The 21,808-nt window shown below is 35.9% G+C and overlaps 1 protein-coding gene across 1 annotated transcript in view; it reads left to right on the top strand.

Moving 5' to 3' along the window:
• The window catches only part of EMCN (endomucin), a 95,012-nt gene that overhangs the window by 45,781 nt on the left and 27,423 nt on the right, over positions 1 to 21,808 (top strand). Inside the window, exons 4-5 of the mRNA XM_082638300.1 lie at positions 2,933 to 3,037; positions 16,395 to 16,433. Coding sequence (XP_082494426.1) covers positions 2,933 to 3,037; positions 16,395 to 16,433 — 144 coding nt within the window. The remainder of the gene's footprint in view (positions 1 to 2,932; positions 3,038 to 16,394; positions 16,434 to 21,808) is intronic.

Raw genomic sequence — 21,808 nt, forward strand, 5'->3', positions numbered from 1 at the left:
TATTCTATAGCGTATGTTTTAGTAACTGTTGACTTCAAAATCTATGCAGCTCCAAATAATTTGACTATAAAAGTGTTTTTTAACATAGACAAAGTAATATACCAAAGTACTAGTATTCTATAGCATATATCTTGGTAAATGTTGATTTCGTCAAAAAGTCACTTATCCCATATTCTATTTCTGAAGACAAAGTGACCACACAAGAAGCTTTTGTTATGTATATTGGACAAAACAATACTGTAAGTCAAATTATGTAATTTCAAAGGAATAAAGCTGCTTAATCCTCTTTGCTTCACAATTTAATTCCATAAATCCTCCCTTTCAAGTCAGTCTGTTGTAAACACACTTTAAATTCCTAATATAATTAATGTTCACATTTGTTGCTTACTCCCAAAAATTTAACCTCCCAAAACATATAACATGAATCTCATATTGATAATACCAAGACAAATTATAAAACAGCCCATATTCCTCATTCTGCTTGGTTCTAGCCAATGGTTCTAACTTAGGGCTCTGGTTGGAGTCAAAGTCTCTTCTCTGCATTTACACTCTGGTATTGATGAGACTTTCTCAAGCATCTCTTGTGTTTGATTCTTTATTCCAAGTTAAATATGGTTTAAAAATTCCTCATATTTTGTCTTTCATACATTCCACCTGTATCAAATTCTAAGACTTAAAAGAACATAAATTTCAAAAACACAAGTCCTAAAGGTAAAGCCACTATTATCTTGATGCTGTGATTTAAATTAGTCTTGCTCAAGCAAAATAATGTTTGTCAAATCTAATACATATATTATTACCTAGACTTAACAGTGTGAGTCACACCTGTAGACCACAGCTGATATATAGTGTTTTCTGGGGGAAAATGGCCAGACAGAAAAACTGAAAGAGAGCAAACTGTATAAGTTTAAAGAACAGCTTTGAGATTGGTTTCCTTTTGCTCTGAGGTGTCAGTCACTTCTTGGCAGAAGTCCAGAATCTACTACCTGTGAACCTGAAGTGCAATTGGGAACATTTTCCCAAGAAGATGTTAATATAAGACTATGATTCTCCTATTTTAATAAATGTAGGTTACCCATTTTCTTTTCTTCTGAGATTAGGATTTGAAATATTTAGTACACCAGTAAAATTTGAAAATGTATGCCTATGGCAGCATTAGTCTCCACATTTTTCATTCTATTCACTTTTCATTTAATACATCTTTCATTCTGTTCTATTTTCATAGTTCACCATGAATATTTCTAAATATTTGGATCACTTTCAAAACATTCCTGTCTCCTTCCATGGCCTAATTGACATGTGTAATTGACAACCTGTCCTGAATTGAGTGTGGGCTCTAATTCTATTCTCATTTGTGAAGTATATTCCACATTAATAATAAGCAATTCTCTAAATAAAATTTTGGGGATTGTACCCCCAGCTACTCCATTATTCTCCTTTTCTCTTTGTATTTTCATAAACTGGCAGCTCCTCACAGCTTCCCTAGCTATACATTCTATTTTTTCCCATCACCGAGACTGTTGAGTCTGCTTTATACGAGGGAATTCTTTAGCCCATCAGGATAGCTTTTTCATGGTTTCCAATTTTAGCTCAGCAGAAGAATTCTTCTCTGAAGATTTCTGAAGAAGAACTTCTGTTCTGATGTTTTCAAAGCATATGTTCTTGGAGTTCCAGTGAGAAGCAAGATCTTTATCCCCACGTTCCTCCGTCCTCAAGTGTTGAGTTTCTGTACCTTTCCCACTTCCATACTATTACAAAGATCAATTTCTGCTTTCCTTATATAATAAGACATTTCTTTTCTTCCTCAAATATTTCCGTCTCAATTTAATACTTCAAGATTCCTCTGAAGTTGGTGACCATTTTCACTCATTCTTTCTCATATGCAGTGTTAATCCTATAGCCTATATTCAAATTTATTCACTTTCTTTAGCATACCAATTTCTAAAGGCTTTTTGCCTGAAGACATATTTACCCACTGTCTATGAGGTCTTCCTGCGAACTATAAACTTCTCCAGCATGAATCTCTCAAATGCACTAAGAATTTGCTTTACACTATAGATGCTTATTGCCATAGAATGAAAGCTGATTGGCACTTCTGGAAGGCACCAGCAGTTCAGGTTTCCAGACCTCTTTGTGGTAGGAGTCTATTAAACTGTCTTCCCCCCATCTCCAGCCAACATCGTATCTAGCTAACACTAAGCGTGCACTAACCAGTATGCCTATCTTTTCTTTACTAACTCAGTGTTCCCCATGCTAGACTTTGAAAAGACTGAAGGTCATCAATCATTTTGTTTTATAATATTTGTGCAAATATAGATTATTTAAAGTAACCTTATTCCAATGCAATTTTTGAAAACTCAGCTTATTTTTTCTTTGTTGCTGAATTTCCTTTTTGCCCCCCCCAAAATGAACTAAATATAATTAAAAGTTTATTCTGTTTACTTCTTGTTATCTCTCTCCTCCCTGCTATTCCACCTACCTGAAAATTCTCTCCTAGACAGCATGGGAATCATACTACCACTTTCAAGTACTACTACTGCCTTACCACCCCCTTTCTAGGGTAGCTGAGCAACTAAGTTTTACATCAGAAAGGTTTGGCTCTCTGTGACTGTGGGAAAATTATATAACTTTTCAGAATCATACGTAAAATTATGATCATAATTACTACTTAATTCATAGAATTACTGTTATGATCAAGTGAAATAACCTATATCAGACATGTAGGAGAGTCTAATGTCCCTCCACTTTTAAAAATGTAGTTAACTGACTCACCAAAAGACAGACATCAAAACACTGGATTTCTGTATCTTGATCAGAAGACTTTAAGTAACTAATCTTCAAGTTGTAACTGGATGTTTATATTAATATTAATGATATGATCTAGTGATTGTTTACACCCCTGATGGTTACTCATTCTTTTTTACATAATTAGGATCTACAGCCAAAGGTGTCACGAAGACTGAGTTCATCACTACAAGAACAACAGTGATAAATCTTCCAAATGCTATTTCAACATTACAAAGTCCCCAATCCAAGAGTAAGTACAAGAATTTGTGCTGAAATGTTAAACTAGTATATTGGATAGAACTAAACTCTGAATGTTTTCCAGCCCACAGCTACCAAAGAACAATGCCTTACTTATATTCTCTCCTAGTCTCTACCAAATGGGACAACAATTTAGCAACTTTGCCTTGTACAGTGATACTCTATCCCTCCATAGCCACAAATGAGTGGATGCCAAGGAGGATCAGTCCAAGCCTGAGCAATAATCTATGATATCACCTGGCACAAAAAGGTGAGCTTGGCCAAAAAATTAGACAACTTTGATGAAATGGAAAAATTCTTAGAAACAAATTGCTAAAACTGCCTCAAGAAGATAGAAAGACTGAAAAGACCTAAAGCAATTTAAGATTCTGCATTAGAAATTTAAAATGGGCCCATGGAGAAAACTCCAAGCAGGATGGCATCAAGTGTGAATTCTATCAAAATATTCACAAAAGAAGTAATACTAATTCTTCTCAAACTCTTTCATGATGTAGAGGAAACATCGCACAGATAATTATCTGAGACCAGTATTACCCTAACACCAAAGATAGAAAAGAATGAAAAGAAAACACAAGTAAAGAAAGCTACAGACCAGTATCTGTCATGAACACAGATACAAATATCCTTAATAAAATATTAGAAAAAAATCTGTAACATATGAAAAGTGATATAAAGAATGAACAAATGGAATTTATCCAGGAATGCAAGGTTGGTTTTACATATGAAAATCAAGTAATGTAATACACCATATTAGTAGACTCAGTAAGTGCAGAAAAAGTATTTGACAAAATATAACACCCACTCATAATTAAAACTCAATTAAATATAAATAAAATGGAACTTCCTCAAACTGGTAAAGGATATCTATGAAAAATATACTGCAAACATTATACTTAATAGTGAAAGACTTAATACTTTCCTCTTAAGATCTGGAACAAAACAAAGATTCCACTCTCACCAATTCTATTCAAAATTATAACTAGAGGTTCTAGACAGTGCAATAAACTGATATATAGATAGGTAGATAGATAGATAGAAAGGGACAGATAGAATCATTCATCCAGATTGGAAAGGAGGAAATAAATGTGTTTCTCTCAGTAGACTGCATCATTATCTATGTAGAAAACCCAAAGATTTCACAGTAAAGCTACTAGAACTAATAAAGAGTATTCTATACCAGAGGATCCAAGATATGCACCAATAAATCATATTTCTTTATGTTAGCAATGGCAATCCAAAAGATAAGGAAATAATTCCATTCACAATAGCATCAGAAAGAATAAAGTATTTAAGAGTAAATTTAACAATAGAAATTCAAGATTTATACACTGAACTATAAAACACTTCTGTGAGAAATTAAATATATAAATGGAAATTTCTGAGTTGGTGAACATGTGAAGATTTGAGGAGAGTGATGCACTAGGAGAGGACATGGAAGCTCCACGCCCTTTCTCCATACCTTGCCCTGTGCATCTCTTCCATCTGGCTGTCCCTGAGTTATATCCTTTTATCATAAGCCAGTGATCTAATGAGGTAACGGAGTGAATTATCAAGAAAGATTTGTCCCCATCAGTAGGGCTAGTGAGTACCAGAATTAACGACTGGGCATATCTGATTCCTTGCCCTGTGTTCTTTTCTTTATTGCACGCTGCCACCTCCCTGACTTTTTTGTCTTAAGGCAGATAGTCATATGAGTATAACTGAACTAAGTAAGACTAGTCAGTGGTACCTGGCACATCACCTGGAGGGGCTCTAGTGGGTGTCTGGGACCCTAAAAAGGACACATCATGGGGTCAGTTTCCAGGCAAGAGGAGCAAAAGAACTAAGGGACCCCTAAAACCAAAGCAGAGCTGAGCCTATTCTGATCACATGCTCTGGACATTCACAATGTGAAGCCTGGTATCAGAGCACATCTGGGAGATGTGGCAGGTGTGAGCCAGCAGGCCATACACAGCAGAGCAGGGAGGGAAAGGCAATGTATGCATTTTTAATGTAATGCACACACAATTTAAATAATACATTTATTTTAGTATTATGTGAAAAGACCACTTGTTAGTTTTAGTGATTCAGACAAGCCCACTAAGGATCAAAAAAGACAATTTTTCATTAGTACAATTACATCTGGTACTTGAGCAAAGAAATCAGATTTTAAAACATTACTGCCAGTGGGAAAGTGCTAGTGAGATGCAAAAATGACATCATGTTGATTCTGACTTTAGCCACACAAAGCCATTTCAAGGGTTCACAAGAAAGATGGAATCATGGGGGAAAGAAAAGTAGAATGTGAGTGTGTTGCTTCTGTATGCTTAAAAAAATTTAAAAGCCAGTGATGAATGTTTTGAACATTTGCTTCCTTAGGTTTTATACTGTAATAATCTACCGTCAATTTTCATAACAAATATATTTGTTTCTATGTATATAACTATCAATAAAGACAGAAATAGAAAAAATTAAACGCAACCAGAGACACTTTACCTAACCATATATAAAATTGTTAAAAAAGCACACAAAAAGAATCCAAGTACTTTAAACAACATAGTCTTAACTGCATACCCTCCTCAGTAGAACAGGTAAAGAGGGGGAGAGAAAAGGAAAACACTGCAGAGAAATCCTGAAATTCACTTGATGAGTTTGTTTTATTGAAATGAATATAGCGAATCTAAATACCTGGTACTACAAGATTGAAAAAACATATAGATGTGTTCTCAATGTGAAAAGGGGAGATACAAATACAGAATAGGGGAAGGAAAAAAACACTGCATTATCATATTGAAACCAAAGGCATCAGCATAACCTCACGATTAAAATTCAAATACGTATTTAACATTGTAAAGAATAAATAAATAAATAAACAAACAAACATTACATGTTTATGGATTGGAAAACTTGATATTTTAAGACGGCGGTTGTTTCCAAGTTGATCAATAATTGATAAAATAGTCAGTGCAATCCCTATTAGAATACCAGCAGGTTTTTTGCATAGAACTTGATAAGCCAATCCTAAAATATATATGGAAATGAAAAGGACCTTGAATAGTCAAAACACTTTTGAAAAAGAGCAATAAGATTGGAAGACTCGAACACAGCCAATTTCAAAACTTACTCTAAAGCTATAGTAATCAAAACAGGGTGTGGTTAATGTGTTAAGAATAGCATGATTCATAATAGTCAAACACTGAAAATAATCCAAATGTCCATTAACTCGCAAAACAGAATATCTCATTTGATTTTCCATTTGGAATTCATCTGTAGTATTCCAAAACATGGGACATCCGTATAATAGAATACTGTTCATCAATTTAAAGAAACAAAATACTGATACATTCTGTAATAGCATGAATCTGAAAAACATCATACAGTGAAAGAAGTCTTTCTCAAAATACAACGTATATGATTCCATTTCTGTGAAATATCCAGAAAGGATATTTTTATAGGGACAGAAAGCAGATAAGTGGCTGCCTACACCTGGAGATGGGCCTGGGGATTGACTGCAGAAAGACCCAAGGAAGTTTTTTGTGTTGAAGAAAAGGTTCTAAAACTGGAGTATAGTGATGGTCACACAATTCTATAAATTTACTAAATATTATTGGGTTGTGTACTTAAAATGAGTGCCTTAAGTGGTGAGTTTCCAAATAAAGATTTGTTTAAAAACAAAAAGAAAGAGAATGTTGATCTAGGCCAATAAAATTCCCTTCTGGGTAATCTGAACTAGAAAACCCAAAGAAACCAAAAAGTCAGAGGAACTGTAGTAGCAAGGTTTTAGTAGAGTGAGTCTGAGACAACCACGGTGATTGGTGTGCATGCCTGCGGCATAAGGAAGCAGGTATTATGAGTAAGCAGAGTTGGTAGAAGAAGAATGGAGAGAGACTATGTGCGGAAATAGAGAGGCCCCGCGAGCAAGGTTAAGTTGTTCAGGCGAGACAGAGAGAGTAGCAGTTCTGAGAGATCCCCTGATTCCTGACAGTTTTCCAGTTCCAGTCCCCATGTATCTTCACAACAAGGACTTCCCTTATTCTGGCCTCTGTGACTGGAAGTAATCTGTACTTTTAGTCAAACTATCCTGAGTAGAAAAGCTAGCAATCTTCTGTAAGAGCCTTATCAGATCCCGTTCATTATAAATACTGGATGTACTGTTGGCATACCCATAGTCCTTAAGGAAAAGCAGCTACAGGTGACTCACAGTCTCCAAGTCTCTTCTTGGGAGACCTCTAAGGTAGAATGACACAGCAAGTGGGGACTGTGGACGCCCAAGGCCCACTGTTGTCTAGAAACACATCGAGAACCTCCATTTCCCCCTTTTTTATTGTAATCATCTTAGGCACGACATAAAAAAGGTTATCTAGAAAAAGTTGAATTTCACACCATAATTGTAAACTAATAATTTTATTTAATTAGTCACCACATAAAGGAACTTAAAGAAGAGGGTCATTTTTCCTTCATAAGAAGAACATTTTTTTGTGGTAGTGTTTTGGGCTCTGATGAATAGAACCTATTTTGTAGGCAATATATGTCTGAAAAGTACCTTTGGCAAACCAAAACCCCCTCCATCTCATAATATGACTGCCCCCAAGACAAACAAGAATAAAAGTGAATACGCATCTGCAAAATGTGTAGCAGTTGAAGATGAAACTCAAATAATTTGTACTTTGCGCTGACACCCACCCAGGCAGTGTCTGATGTGGAAAATGTCATTCAAGGACCATGGTTTATTAAAATTCGCACTTAGAAGTCTGTGGTCAATCCCATGGGTCACTTGAGATTCCTAATTCTGCCTTGATTCATGCAATAAAATGCCCTCTGCATCTCAGTTCTGGAGACTCCTGTATTTATTTAGCTTCTAAACACAGTCTGAAGTGGCTTTCTTCCAAGTAGTTTAAAAAATACACCCACAAAGCCATTTCTTGAAAAATGAAACACCCTGGAAAGCAAGGTAATGAAAGAAGGGTACTTACTGTTTCCCTTTGCATTTGCCATTTGATTAACCAGTTCTATGCTAAGTCCTTTAGAAATTTTGTTATAAAACTCATTCTTTGGGCAGCCATCCTCCCTAGATCTCTCTCATTCCTCAAGATGCTTCCTGCTAAGCATGGACTCCACTTGATATAATGAGTTTGCACACATTTCTATCGGCGTCTGATGAGACCAGGAGTCTGCCCAGATTCCTGGTTAGCAGGGCAATGCTCCCTTTCAATCTCCACCCCTCACACACACAAACATTCAAAATTAATGGAGCCAAGACAGAGAAACAGAAGGAGAACAAAACAATCTATAGGCAGGGGAAGGTTGAACACCTCTTAAACATATGGGCAATGGGTCCTCGGAGAGTGACTATCAGATAAAGACACTGTGGGTACATTATCTTAAATGCAGGCTTGATTTAGAGTAGAGAAGAGTTATTGAGGTCTGTTGCTTTACCCCCTAGAAAGGTGGAATGTAGATCAAAAAAGCATGTTCTCAAAACATTTCTAATCATTTCCCATTCCCTTAAAGTTGTGTGTATTTCTCCTGTTTTATTCTGCCTGTAGAAGATAAATTTCTAGAATTCTAGGATTTTTAAGATAGAAATCCTCATTAATTCAGTGATCTGACTTTATAAAGAAATGAGGGCCCTTTGGATTAATCAGTAAATTAATTTATTCACTAAAAATCTTTTGCAGAGCATCGGTGACCTGACATGCCCCCTAGCTTCTGGAAATTGCCAGTAATTCTCTGCATTCCTTGGCTTATAGATACATCACTCTAATCTCTGCCTCTGTCTTCACATTGTCTTTTTCCCTGTGTGTCTACATACGGCCTTGGCTTATAGATACATCACTCTAATCTCTGCCTCTGTCTTCACATTGTCTTTTTCCCTGTGTGTCTACATACGGCCTTCCCTTCTGTGTCTCCTCTTCTGTCTGTGTCTTCTTTTTTTATAAAGACAATTTCTCGGAATTTTGGGCCCACCCCAATCTGGAATGATTTCATCTCAAGATCCATAATTACACTGGCAAAGATCCTTTTTCTAATAAGGCTGTATTCACCAGTTCTAGGTACATATATCTTTCCAAGGAAGTCAGGGGGAGGGGGATGCCACCATTTAACCCACTCCAGACCATGTCCTTAATTTACCCTTGTTACACCTAGATTTCAACATCCATGCATTTGTCATTGTCCATTGGTAGGGCTACCTCACTGGGCACTGAGGGATGATTCAAAGAAATGTCAATCACAGGAGTCCCCATCCTCCAGTAACTAAACTGTGGGAAAATAGGACGAATTTAAGAAAAAAAAAAAAATGTCATGAAGAACCTAGGGGTAAGAAAGGAATAAAGACACAGACCTACTAGAGAATGGACTTGAGGATATGGGGAGGGGGAAGGGTAAGCTGTGACAAAGCGAGAGAGTGGCATGGACATATATACACTACCAAACGTAAAATAGATAGCTAGTGGGAAGGAGCCGCATAGCACAGGGAGATCAGGTTGGTTCTTTGTGACCACCTAGAGGGGTGGGATAGGGAGGGTGGGAGGGAGGGAGATGCAAGAGGGAAGAGATATGGGAACATATGTATACGTATAACTGATTCACTTTGTTATAAAGCAGAAACTAACACACCATTGTAAAGCAATTATACTCCAATAAAGATGAAAAAAAAAAAACTCTGTTGTAAAATTACAAATCTTTTCTTCCTGAGTTCCCTGTTTCTTCCAGTGACTTAAAAATGTGGCATCCTCTCTGACTCTTTTAATTTCCTTTGCATACCTGATGGTTTCTGAAGAGAGAAAAGTAAAAGGAAGATGGAGGGGAGAAAGCAAAATAGATGCTTTTCTTGCTGGAAACTTAGTCATTCAGATATCTATAACCAGATTTGAAAGCAGGTATAGTTCACATTGTAAGAGATTGACAGGGAAGGAGAGACCATTGCTCTTTCTCCCTTTGGTGGATTTTGTCTTAGCTGAGGAGAGAATGTGGAATAAGATTATAGGTAGAAGACAAATTGAGATGGGCAAATGCCAGGACATAACTCTACTAAGGCAAGTGCGTGGATAAAAATACTTCTCAGGCTTTTGCCACTTAGAGCTTCTGCTACCACAGCATATACAATATTACAGACTTGAAATCTAAAGGGAAAAATCTGACTTTTGTTAAGTAAAAATGAGTAACATTTATAAGTAATCAGTAGGTTATTTAGTCAGAGTTAATAACATTTATATGTAACAAATAGTTGATCGTATATGTTTCCTTTTTGCAAAATTTATCCTAGTTTAGTATGGAGTTTAACACAAAAATCATATATAATTGTAGTAATCAAGTAGCCACTTCAGATATACTACTGGTTGAACATGAGAATGGCCTCTGCCCAAGCCTATGCTTTTCAAGGCACCACACCCTTCTTAAAATAAAAACATAGGGCTCTACAATCATGCCAAGAGGAAGTTAGCTTATTGGTTACAAACAATGATTCTGAAATCAGATAGCTTAAGTTCAAATAACAGCACAACCATTTATTTGGACTGTGGCCTTTGGTAAGCTCCTTAACTTCTCTGTGCCTCAGTTTCCTCATCTGTAAAGTAGTTGTAATAAGACTACACCCTTACAGGATTCATGTGAAGATTAAAAGAGGTAAAAATATATAAAGCTTAAAACAGTGTCTGGAAAGTAAATAATACATTTTAGCTATTACTTTATTAATGATAATCCTTATAAAAGCCAGGCAAAGTTGGTATTTATGATACCAGTTTCACAAGTAAGAAAACAGGTTCAGAAAGACTAAATGACTTGGCCAAGGTTAAATTAAAAGATGAAATTCAAACCCTGTTTTTCTCACCTCAAATCCCATAAAAGTCACTATACCACACTTGTTCTCATTACAACTGTTTTACATAAGGTACCTAAAGGAAGTAGAAAACAACTAGCTTTTAATTGGGTGCATCATATGCTTGACAAGTAGGAGTTCAATCAACATGAGAGGTTGACAGACTGATAGGCTGGCTGAATATAAAGCTGTGATTCTCACCAGGGTGGTTCTCTTGCTGTTACCAGATTTATTCCTGACTGTGGTATTTGTTCCTGCTGCCCTCCTCATCTGTATGGTCCTTCTTTCATCCCCTTGTCCTTCCTCCAATTGCTTATTCAAATTCTACACAACTATCAAGAGCCTCTGCAAGATGCTACCTCAGTATTTCCCACAACTTAATGAGTGTTGCCAGATATGCGTACCATCTGCACTATTATTTATTTAGTACTTTCTTTCAATTGATGCACTTTTTATTCTTAAATTTGTTTGAAAAGTAAACCATCATAAATGAAAAACCAGTTTGACTTGGCATAAACAGAAGCTAGAAAGTCACTATGATGTAAGCAAAATAAAACAAAATTCTAGCTAGATTTTGTTGCTTGCCAAAGGCTCTGAGTGTGAGGCTTGCTTGTCCTTGTTTAAGAAATAAATCAAATACTTACCTGGAAGGGAAGATACCAGGATCATGAAGGTGATTGTCCCCCGTCGAGGTTTATCCATAGCACTCTGGATGTGCTGTGCTGACCCCTGTGATTTCCCCAAATGTGGAAAACTTCACTGAATAATTTGTGATTGTTGGGGACTGCATTTGTACTTCCCGCTGTGGGGTGAAAAAAAAAATGATAAGCACATGCTACGTATTAGTGACATATTTGCATCAAATTGAAATTTTGAAACTTTGTCATTGAAATAAACAAAAAAGCTGAAAAGAAAATAACTTTCTCATTTAGTGTTTCAATCTTATTTAATGCCACTTTCCAGTACTGCATCATAGAATCTCTCTTACAATGCTATGCATCTCAAGCTTTGGAAAACACTAATTTATCTGATCACCTATCCTCATTAGTTCTCTTGTGAATGTCACCATTTATCTATGACATTTATTTGGGAACTTAATTACAATGTTTCTTACATGATATTTAATTAGTTTGTACCATTTCATGTGGGCTGATAAAGGACGAATACTAAGGATAACAAGGTCTTAGTCACAAGTCACAGTTTAGCCAAACCAGAACTCATCTCATGTACAGTGACTCAGTCAATGCTTTGTTTGGAAGGGGGCGGGGGTGGAAATAAAAAGGAAAATTTGAATTGGTCATAGTAAATTATTTTTAAGCAAATCAGAAAAGAATTATATGTGGAAATGGCTGTATATATTTCTTTGTCCTGGGCCTGTTAATGATAAATCATGTTCTGTGTGTAATTATATACAGTTATATATAGCTGTAAATATAATGGCTTTCATAAGATAAGAATATTTAGCAAAGTTACTTGTTGTATTATTGCTTATTATTTCTGTTTTAAAAGCTGATAGTTTAAGCAAAGTTTAGCTTTGGATTAAATTGTGGATTAAAGTTTAGCATTTCAAAGTTCATTTGCATTTCATAAGACTTCAGTTTCATATGAGAGACAAACTCAACCAAGAAATTTTAAGTTGCCAACCACCCTGATTAAGGATTTGGTTTTTACTAAACTTCTAAGTTTGAGACTAGGTTACACACTTATTTGCTCTTTGACTTCACCTACTTCCTTTTCTTAAAAACACATTTGCATTGTGAAATGTATAAATTAAAAAAAAACAAGAATAATACTTTAGCCATATTCCATAGCATTCCTCTCTATTAAGATTTTATATCCACAGAACTGAATCCAAATTTGAAAATAGTATGCCAAATGAAAACACTTTATTATCTTCAGAATAATACATCCTTGATTTTAGGATAAAAAGTTATATATATTCCAGTATTGATTAAATATTTAAGATTTACAGAATTTTGTCCTCAGAATAATAATATATTCATTCATATATAAAAGTCTGGCCCTCTTAAGACTCAATAAAAGGATTTTGAATTTTTTTTAAATAAATTTATTTTCTCTTTGGCTGTGTTGGGTCTTTGTTGCTGCACGCGGGCTTTTCTCTGGTTGCAGCGAGCAGGGGCTACTCTTCGTTGCTGGGAGTGGGCTTCTCATTACCGTGGCTTCTCTTGTTGCAGAGCACTGGCTCTAGGCGCGTGGGCTTCAGTAGTTGTGGCACACAGGCTCAGTAGTTGTGGCTCGCAGGCTCTAGAGCGCAGGCTCAGTAGTTGTGGTGCACCGGCTTAGTTACTCCGCAGCATGCGGGATCTTCCTGGACCAGGGCTCGAACCCGTGTCCCCTGCAATGGCAGGCGGATTCTTAACCACTGCGCCACCAGGGAAGCCCGGATTTTGAATTGTTGTATGTTATTTTTTAAATATTCAGCTACATCTTTAAGGCATAGTTATTTTTCTTTTGTGTAATATGTCCCTCTAAAATCATTATGCATTTTTAAAAACATCTTTATTGGAGTATAATTGCTTTACAATGGTGTGTTAGTTTCTGCTGTATAACAAAGTGAATCAGCTATACGTATACATATATCCCCATATCCCCTCCCTCTTGCGTCTCCCTCCCACCCTCCCTATCCCACCCCTCTAGGTGGCCACAAAGCACTGAGCTGATCTCCCTGTGCTATGTAGCTGCTTCCCACTAGCTATCTATTTTACAACTGGTAGTGTATATATGTCCATGCCACTCTCTCACTTGGTCCCAGCTTACCATTTCCCCTCCCTGTGTCCCCAAGTCCATTCTCTCATTATGCATTTTTGAAGGATGAAAAAAAATGCAAAAAAGGATAGTCAGAAGGTTCTGTCTGATATGAGTTTAAAAATTTTTCATTCTCTGTAAAGTCTATCAGCAAGAAGGTTATGACCTGATATTAAAAGCAGGAGGAACAAAAGGTTTTGATTTCATTTGTATTCTAATCCTCTGGCAGCTGATAAATATTTTAACTGCAACTTTCAAATACAACATTATGCCATGTTCAAAAGTATTTTAACTAGTTATCAAAAGTAGGAATTAATTACATAAGCTTTCCACTCAGAATGGTTTAGTGGAAGGAAAAGCTGTCTCTTTGAGTAAAAGAGAATGGACCTTAGAACCAACAGACCTGAATTATAATCACGGTCCTCCCTTTGAGAAAGCAGTTTCACTGCTTTCAACTAATATTTGCAGATCTGCAAAATGGAAATAATAACGTCTTTCTTGTAGACATCAGCAATTAATATATGGAACTGATCATAAGAGTTGCTTGAAAAATAGTAGCTATAATTATCCAAGCAGGAATATTAAGTAAGGCATTCATTTTCTCTTAAAAATTGAATTCAAAGAGGTAGAAGTAGTTTTATAATTATTACTTTCTATTGTTATTCGTTCATTCCTTATCTTTTTACCAGAGACCTGGTAGTAGGCTCTGCGATTACAGCTCTGAGTAAAACAAGAAATCCTGTCCCCCTGGAGTTACATTCTAACTAACAACAAACAAATTTTTAAAAAATCAATGCCCTGGAGTGCTAAAAGGACTGTTGAGCAGATGAGGCAGAGTGGTGGACTAGCGTGGAGGGAAATGAGGTGTACAACGTTAGATAAGGTGGTTGGAGAAGACTTCTCTGAGTGGTGGAACCTGAGCAGAGTCGTGAAGGGTGGGAAGGAGCCAGTGTAGACCTGAGAGGGCAACACTGAGGCTAGAGAAGAGCAAGCAGGGACCCCGGAGGCAGGAGGAGCCCTGGGACGTTGATCTACCACAGAGATGCCCAGCAGGGTGAAACAGCTGGAGTGAATTGAGGAGGAAGGCAGGAGCCACGTGCTCTGAAGAACTGCCAGCTGCACTGAGGAGAAGAATAACTCCTTATTCTTGGAGCAGCCAAATTCAAATTCCAAAAGAGTTTTCTAGGTGGCTATTGCAGGTACCAAGGGGACAGATATAGGTGCTAGATGAACAGTATTTGATTGAATGGTGAGACATATTTGGAATATATTTTGAAGCTAGAGCTGATGGGGTGAGATAAAGAAGTGAATAAGAAAGGCCACTAGTTTTTGGCTTGTGCACCTGGGAGACAATTGTACCATGCTTTGATCTAAGATGGTGAGGCGGGAGGTGGGTTTGAGGATTCTAGTCAAGAGTTATCAATGGATAAAGAAGATGTTGTATATAGATACAATGGAATATTACTCAGCCATAAAAAAGAATGAAATAATGCCATTTGCAGCAACATGGATAGACCTAGAGATTATCATGCTAAGTGAAGTAAGTGAGACAGGGAAGTCTAATATTATACTATTGCTTATATGTGGAATCTAAAACAAAAAGATACAGATGAACTTATTTACAGGAATAGACCCACAGGAATAGAGCCACAGACATAGAGAACAAACTTATGGCTACCAAAGGGGGAGTGAGGGAGATAAATTAGGAGTTTGGGATTAACATATACATATTACTGTATGTAAAATAGACAACCAACAGGGACTTACTATATAGCACAGGGAATTATACTCAATATTTTGTAATAACATATAAGGGGAAAAATCTGAAAAAGAATATATATATATAATATATATATATATATAATATATATATATATTATATATATACATAAACTGAATTACTATCACTGTGCTGTACACCTGATATTAACACAACATTATAAATCAACTATACTTCAATAAAAAAGAGTTCTGTTTCGGGCATGTTAAATTTAAGATGCTGGTGAGACAATCAAGTGAAAATACAAAGGAAGCAAGTGAATATTTTTAAACTATCATTACTGGGCTTCTATTTGTTTCAAATTTTTTCTATATTTTTTCGTTTGGCAAATCTTGGTTCATGGTGCACACACTCCAAGTTGTTGAAGTGATCTTTGATTATAATTCTCTCAGGTGATTTTATTTGTAGAAGCTCTTCTGAGCTATATTTACTTTAGAGGAATTCCCTAGTTTTCAGAGGAATCTGTATGAACCATTCTGAATCTTCCTCAGTTCAGGAGATGCACAATATCTTAGTAGGAATATGACACATGGCAGTGCCACTCATGAAGTACCTACCAAAATTTCTGTAGTTGTCTGGGTTATCTAGGCGTATTCAAGATGTGGGGCTGTACTAGGTGCTCCAAAAGAGGATTCAGCAAAATACAGCTCACAGGCCAATCCAGACCCACACCTGTTTTTGTAAATAAAGTTTAATGGGAATACAGCCATATATATTCTTTAGGTATTCTGTATAGCTGCATTCACACTACAATGGCAAAGTTGAATAGTCACTAGAGACTTATGACCCACAAAGCTTAAAATACTATTTGGCCCTTTAAGAAAAATTTGGCTGACCCCTGCTCTGAGGTTTCTTCTAATCAGGAAGCCTCTTGATTTTATGATTTGATGAAAGTAAATCAGAAATGAGCTAAGATCTATATCTATTTACCACCTGAAACAACTGTGAGAGTACATTTGATATTCAACATTTAATTTTAGCAATTTTCTTTTCTTTCCTCTAAAGCTGAGATTCAGAGTTCAATCAAAGCCACAGAAACACCAGGTAAGTTAATTTTCTTTCTCTGAAAATATTCCTGGGTAAAATCCCAAGAAAGACAAAGTAGATCAATTGGTCTGAGGACAGGGTGAAATAGCACAAAGGAAAACATTACATGGCAACTAAAATATTTAGGAAATCTTGTGTTTAAAAAAATGCAGTCCCGGAGAATATACAATGATGTGCCTCAGTGCTCTGGGGCTGGGATGAGTGGAACCAGTTCTGGTAAATGCATAAAGCCTGTGGAATTTTCCTCTGTTCCTGGTCTGTTTATGTGGTCAGCTTGCCCTCTCTCAGAAGTATAGAGTGTGTGTTTGCTGTCTTCTCTACTTTCTAACAAAGCCTGGTCCTGGCATCCAAAGAGATGATGTTATAAACCACAGTTAACAGCCTAAAATGTTATCACTTCAAGAAGTGCTCATGCTTTGCCATCGTTAGTTTTAAACTGAATAAATTCTGGATGATGGAGCAGCAGAAATTGATAAAGATTATTGGGCAGAGGAAAATGATAATGTTGAATCTTCCTATTGTTTTGAAATTATAATTGTTTGGGGGATTTTTTGTTTTCCTACATCCTACCTGGTATTTATATAAATGACAAATCTCTTAGGTTCTCAGTAATAACCACCTTTGGTATATATAAAATGAGAAATACATGAAGTAAACTTGTAAGATCATGTAAATTTTTTAAAAATTGGAAAAATAAAGCCATGAAAATTATAAGTGACTCTGATAACATTTTCACAGCAAATGTCCTAAATAATCATCATAGTCTACTTTCAAAGAATTAGAAATGGAAATTATTATGCTTTTAACTTTTCATTATTTATCTTCTACATAATACATCAAATGAATAAAGAAGTTATTTTTATATTGTTAATTCTATTTCACCTTATCACCATATTTTTTATTCTTATTTCCATCTACATTGTCTAGAAATGCAACAGAAAAAAACATTGGGAAAAACAAAGCAAAACAAAGCATAAAAATACTACATCCAGGCAAAGAGGGTAGCTTTACGTTGGCTGATGCTTTGCACTGTTCTGGAGAAGTCCTGTCCCCCTGCTTCATGGATTGGTTATCAAGGAGAAGTTACAGATGAAAGACAATTGGGAAGCTGACAAAGTGTCAGCTCATTTTAAGGGGAGACTGAAGCATCTTTTATTTTGTTTGAAATAATGGTATTAACACAATGCCAACTTTAGCTATAATTGATTTTTAAATGTAATAAAAAGCCCATTTAGACTTTAATTTTGAATTATAGAAACTAATTCTCCTAAAACAAATAATAGACAAACCATTGATTTGAATAGCAGACTAGAAAGAAATGAGGCTGATTCTATCAGCTGTAGAAAAGTCAGTCTCAAACTTCAGATGTATGTTTTGGCTAAAGACTAAATCCAGATACACTCAAAAAAATTCACAAATATTCACCCATATGATCAAGGAGAGGCATCTTCCTTAAAATAATTAACATTTCTCTTTTAGGTAAAGTTGAGGTAGACTTCTTGACCACAGAATTATTAGTACTGCTTCCTTCCATAAATATGAGCTAAATATACATTTAGTTTTTGACTAGAACATACTGGGTTCTCATGTTTGATATTTTCTTTCAGATTATGCATCTGACTTTAATTTTCTTGAAAAATTATGTTTTTACCACTCTCCTGTTGAAATTGTTGATTGTTTTATGTAGGATCTTTTTTTGGAATTCAGGATAAGTACAGAAACTATATATAAAATGTGAATTATAAGCAATTGTACAAAGATATGACATTCAATTTTATGTAATAAAGATAAAAGATAGTCATAGTTAGATGGAAATGATCAAAGTCAGAAGACATGTCCATTCATTCCATTCAACAGAGCAAAGGTAGTATGAATGGACAACTGAGTTTACCAATGCTAAGCATGAGAAATTCATGCCCAGTATCTAAAGCATGTGGGAAAGTCAAACTTCACCTGACCACTGTAACATACCTGGTGAGACTCCAAATTTTGTATAATCCCCTGCCAAATATACAGAATGGTATATTCAATCAATCACCACTAACTGAGGCATTCAATAAATATTTGTTCTGTTCCATCACACATAACGCTAGCTAAGAGTTTGAGTGTTACATGGAGCCTGCCATTAAGGGTTACTAAAGACTAGTCAATATTATAAATAACTATAATAACTCCAGCAGTCATGTCGGTATAAAGTGATGTGTCATAGATGAGCCTCAGATAACCTTATGTTAAGATCAGAGGAGGAAGAGATTTTTTTCCCCTTTATCTGTTGTGGTATACATTGGGTGGGAAAAAGCATTTTAAGAAAGATGAGGAAGGGGTTCATGAAAAATTTAGCTCTGAATTCAGAGCTAATGAGGAGATAGAAAGACCCACTAAAAAGTGATGAAAGACTATTTATTCCCCAGAGATATACGCAGCCATCATGTGGCCATTACAACAATTTAAAGCAATGATAGAATTCACTTTTCTTTAGCCTTATCATTTTCTCACAGACAGGCAGGGCTAATAACTTGTCCTTGAAAATGAACCTCTTGATTTCTTTGATAAGAGACCTCAGCTCCAGAGAAAAATGGAACAATATGCCTCAGAGTATTGGGAAAGGAATAAATCATCTGCCGTTAACTTTCTGAAAATACAACTATATTTGTCAGGGTTTTCCAGAGAAACAGAACAAAAAGAATATATATATATATATATATATATATATATATATATATATATATATATATATATATATATGTATTCGTATATATGCATGGAAATCTATAAAGAGATTGATTATAAAGAATTGGCTCATGCATTACAGAGTCTGAGAAGTCCTAAGATCTCAGTTGGCAAACTAGAGGTCTGGAAAGGTAGGAGAATGGATGGTATACTTCTAGTCCCAGTCCAAAGGGCTGAGGACCAGGAGAGCAAACGGTGTAAGTTCCAGTCTGAAAGCTGGCAAGTTCAAGACCCAAGAAGAATCGATATCTCAGTTCAAAGGCAAGAAAACACTGATATCCCAGCTCAAGGCAATCTGGCAGAAAGAGTTCTTCTTACTCCAGGGAGCCTTTCTGTTCTATACAGGCCTTCAACTGATTGGATAAGAGCCACCCTAATGGAGGGTAATCTATTTCACTCAATCTACTGATCTGAATGTTAATCTCATCCAAAAACACATTCACAGGCACAACCAGAATAATGCTTGACTAAATATCTGAGAACCCCATGGCCAAGTCTAGTTGACACATAAAACTAATCACCACAGCAACATTCTCATAGTCACCAGCACAGTTTGTGAAAGTTCTCATTGTACCCGTCTTCTTTACTTTCTCAACTGTGTTTCAGGACCTCAATTGTATTGTAGACATGAATTTTAATGGAAAATCAGAAGCCAGTACAGACAAAAGTCCCATCAAAACTGACTATTGGCCTTTGGAAAGGAGGATGCTCTGTCTTGATTCATTCATTATGCTTGACATCTTACGTAATGCCTGGGATTGGTTACTCATCTCTCAGAATTCATATAATGTGAAGCATGAATTATTTTTATACAGAGGATTACTTACCTGAATGTTTGAACTTTGAATGACAGAATCTTGATACGCACTCAAACTAGAAATATACCCATAGCGAAGTGATATCCAGAGTTGTTTTTATTAACTTGGAAATTTTATGCTGTTTGAAAATTAGTTGAGAATAAAATAATTCAGTTATGGAATGAAAAATATATCAATATTTATGTGATAGGGTCTGGCATAAACTTCCACTTAGGAAATTGTATGAATCTATGAACCTAGGTATGGCTATTTGGGTTCTCCTCTAGTTCAGGGATCTGATAACTCTCTAAGAAGTGCTCGGCCCTGTTCTTGTGGCTCTCTAGTCTACACTGAAAGGTCATAAAAACTCATAGTCTCAACTGATTAGCTAGCCAACACTCACTTTAAGAACCAACACATTTCAATGATATTGCTAAGGGTGTGAGCTCTTCCAATGAGCTCTACAATGTGCTTTATTTAATACACTAGGAATAATTCTGTCTGCTTGTATGTATATGCAGAGTCTGGTTTGGCCTATTGAAGGACGGAGGTGTTTAGTTTGCCTTGGTAGGAAGAATACCTTCTCGATTGGAGCTGAAATTGAAATAGATAATATTTCATGTAACAAAAATAAGAGGCATGCACTTAGAACTCATTCCGACTGAGGAGCTGCAGCTTAGGCAGCACAGAATTGTGGTTGACTGAACAGAGTCTAGAGTTTGCATTCAAACCCCAGCTCTGTGTGACTTTGGGCAAATTATTTAAACTCTCTGGGCTTCAGTTTCCACTTTATAAAATGAAAATATTATTAATACAATAGTGAGTGTAAAACACTTAGAACAATACCTGGCACATAGTGTCCCATAACTTGAAAATAAAATCCTTTTTAATATTTTCATGTCCGTGTTTTGGATAGCTTATGCTCCCATTCTCAGAAAGCGTATGGCACAGGAAGAGTTACCTATTGAAAAGCTTCTCAGTGTTTTCAGGTCATACCATCCAAATTGTGAATTTAATGTAAGATGATGTATATATTTTGGGAGAGAGATGAGAACATTCTAAAACTTTCAGAATGCTGAGAAAAAAATTTCACTGGTCTCATTGATAATGATACCATTAACAAGTAAGACGAACTCAACTCACTTGAAATCTGTTGGTTGCATGGCATAATGGAAAGGAAACAGATAGGGTTTTGAGTCATACTTGGCTTATGTCTTAGCCCTTCTACTTATTGTCAGACATGTTACCTTATCTCTCTGAGCCACAGTATCTCTCATCTTTAAAGCCATAATAAAAATGTTTAAGAATAAGGTGAGTTAGCACATATGGAAGTAATTAGCACAGTGCCCCATTCATTCTTTGTGCATTGTATATAATTTTCTGGAAATTAATAACTATTTATATTAAATCACAAAAGAAAAATATGCCCTCCTTCTTCAACATATATTTCTACAGAGTTACCTAAAGTAAACAAATATCTAGTCACAGTTATTCCTGGGTTAGAGGATGCTATTACTTCTGGTTAGTTATGTTGATGGCCCAAAGCAAAGTGAAAGAACTTTGGGATAAAAATTGCTTTTGCATAGCTTGAAGTGTACAACTAGGTCAGAAAGTTCAGGTCTGATGAGAGCAGAAATTAATTTTTATCATGTGAAGGCAGAAAAGTTTCCTTTTGTCATTTTGCCCATTAAGTAGATGAGGGGATCCCGTTAAAAGTGAAAATGCAGAATACCTATGACAAAATCTGAATGGAAAGGAACCCTGACAAGAATCTAAATCTTAAAGCTAGAAGAGACCTCAGGGATCATATCAGCATATTCCCCTCCCAAAACAGAGAATGGAACC

This window comes from Mesoplodon mirus (assembly GCF_964341445.2).
Source record: "Mesoplodon mirus genome assembly, chromosome: 2".
NCBI lineage: Eukaryota > Metazoa > Chordata > Mammalia > Artiodactyla > Ziphiidae > Mesoplodon > Mesoplodon mirus.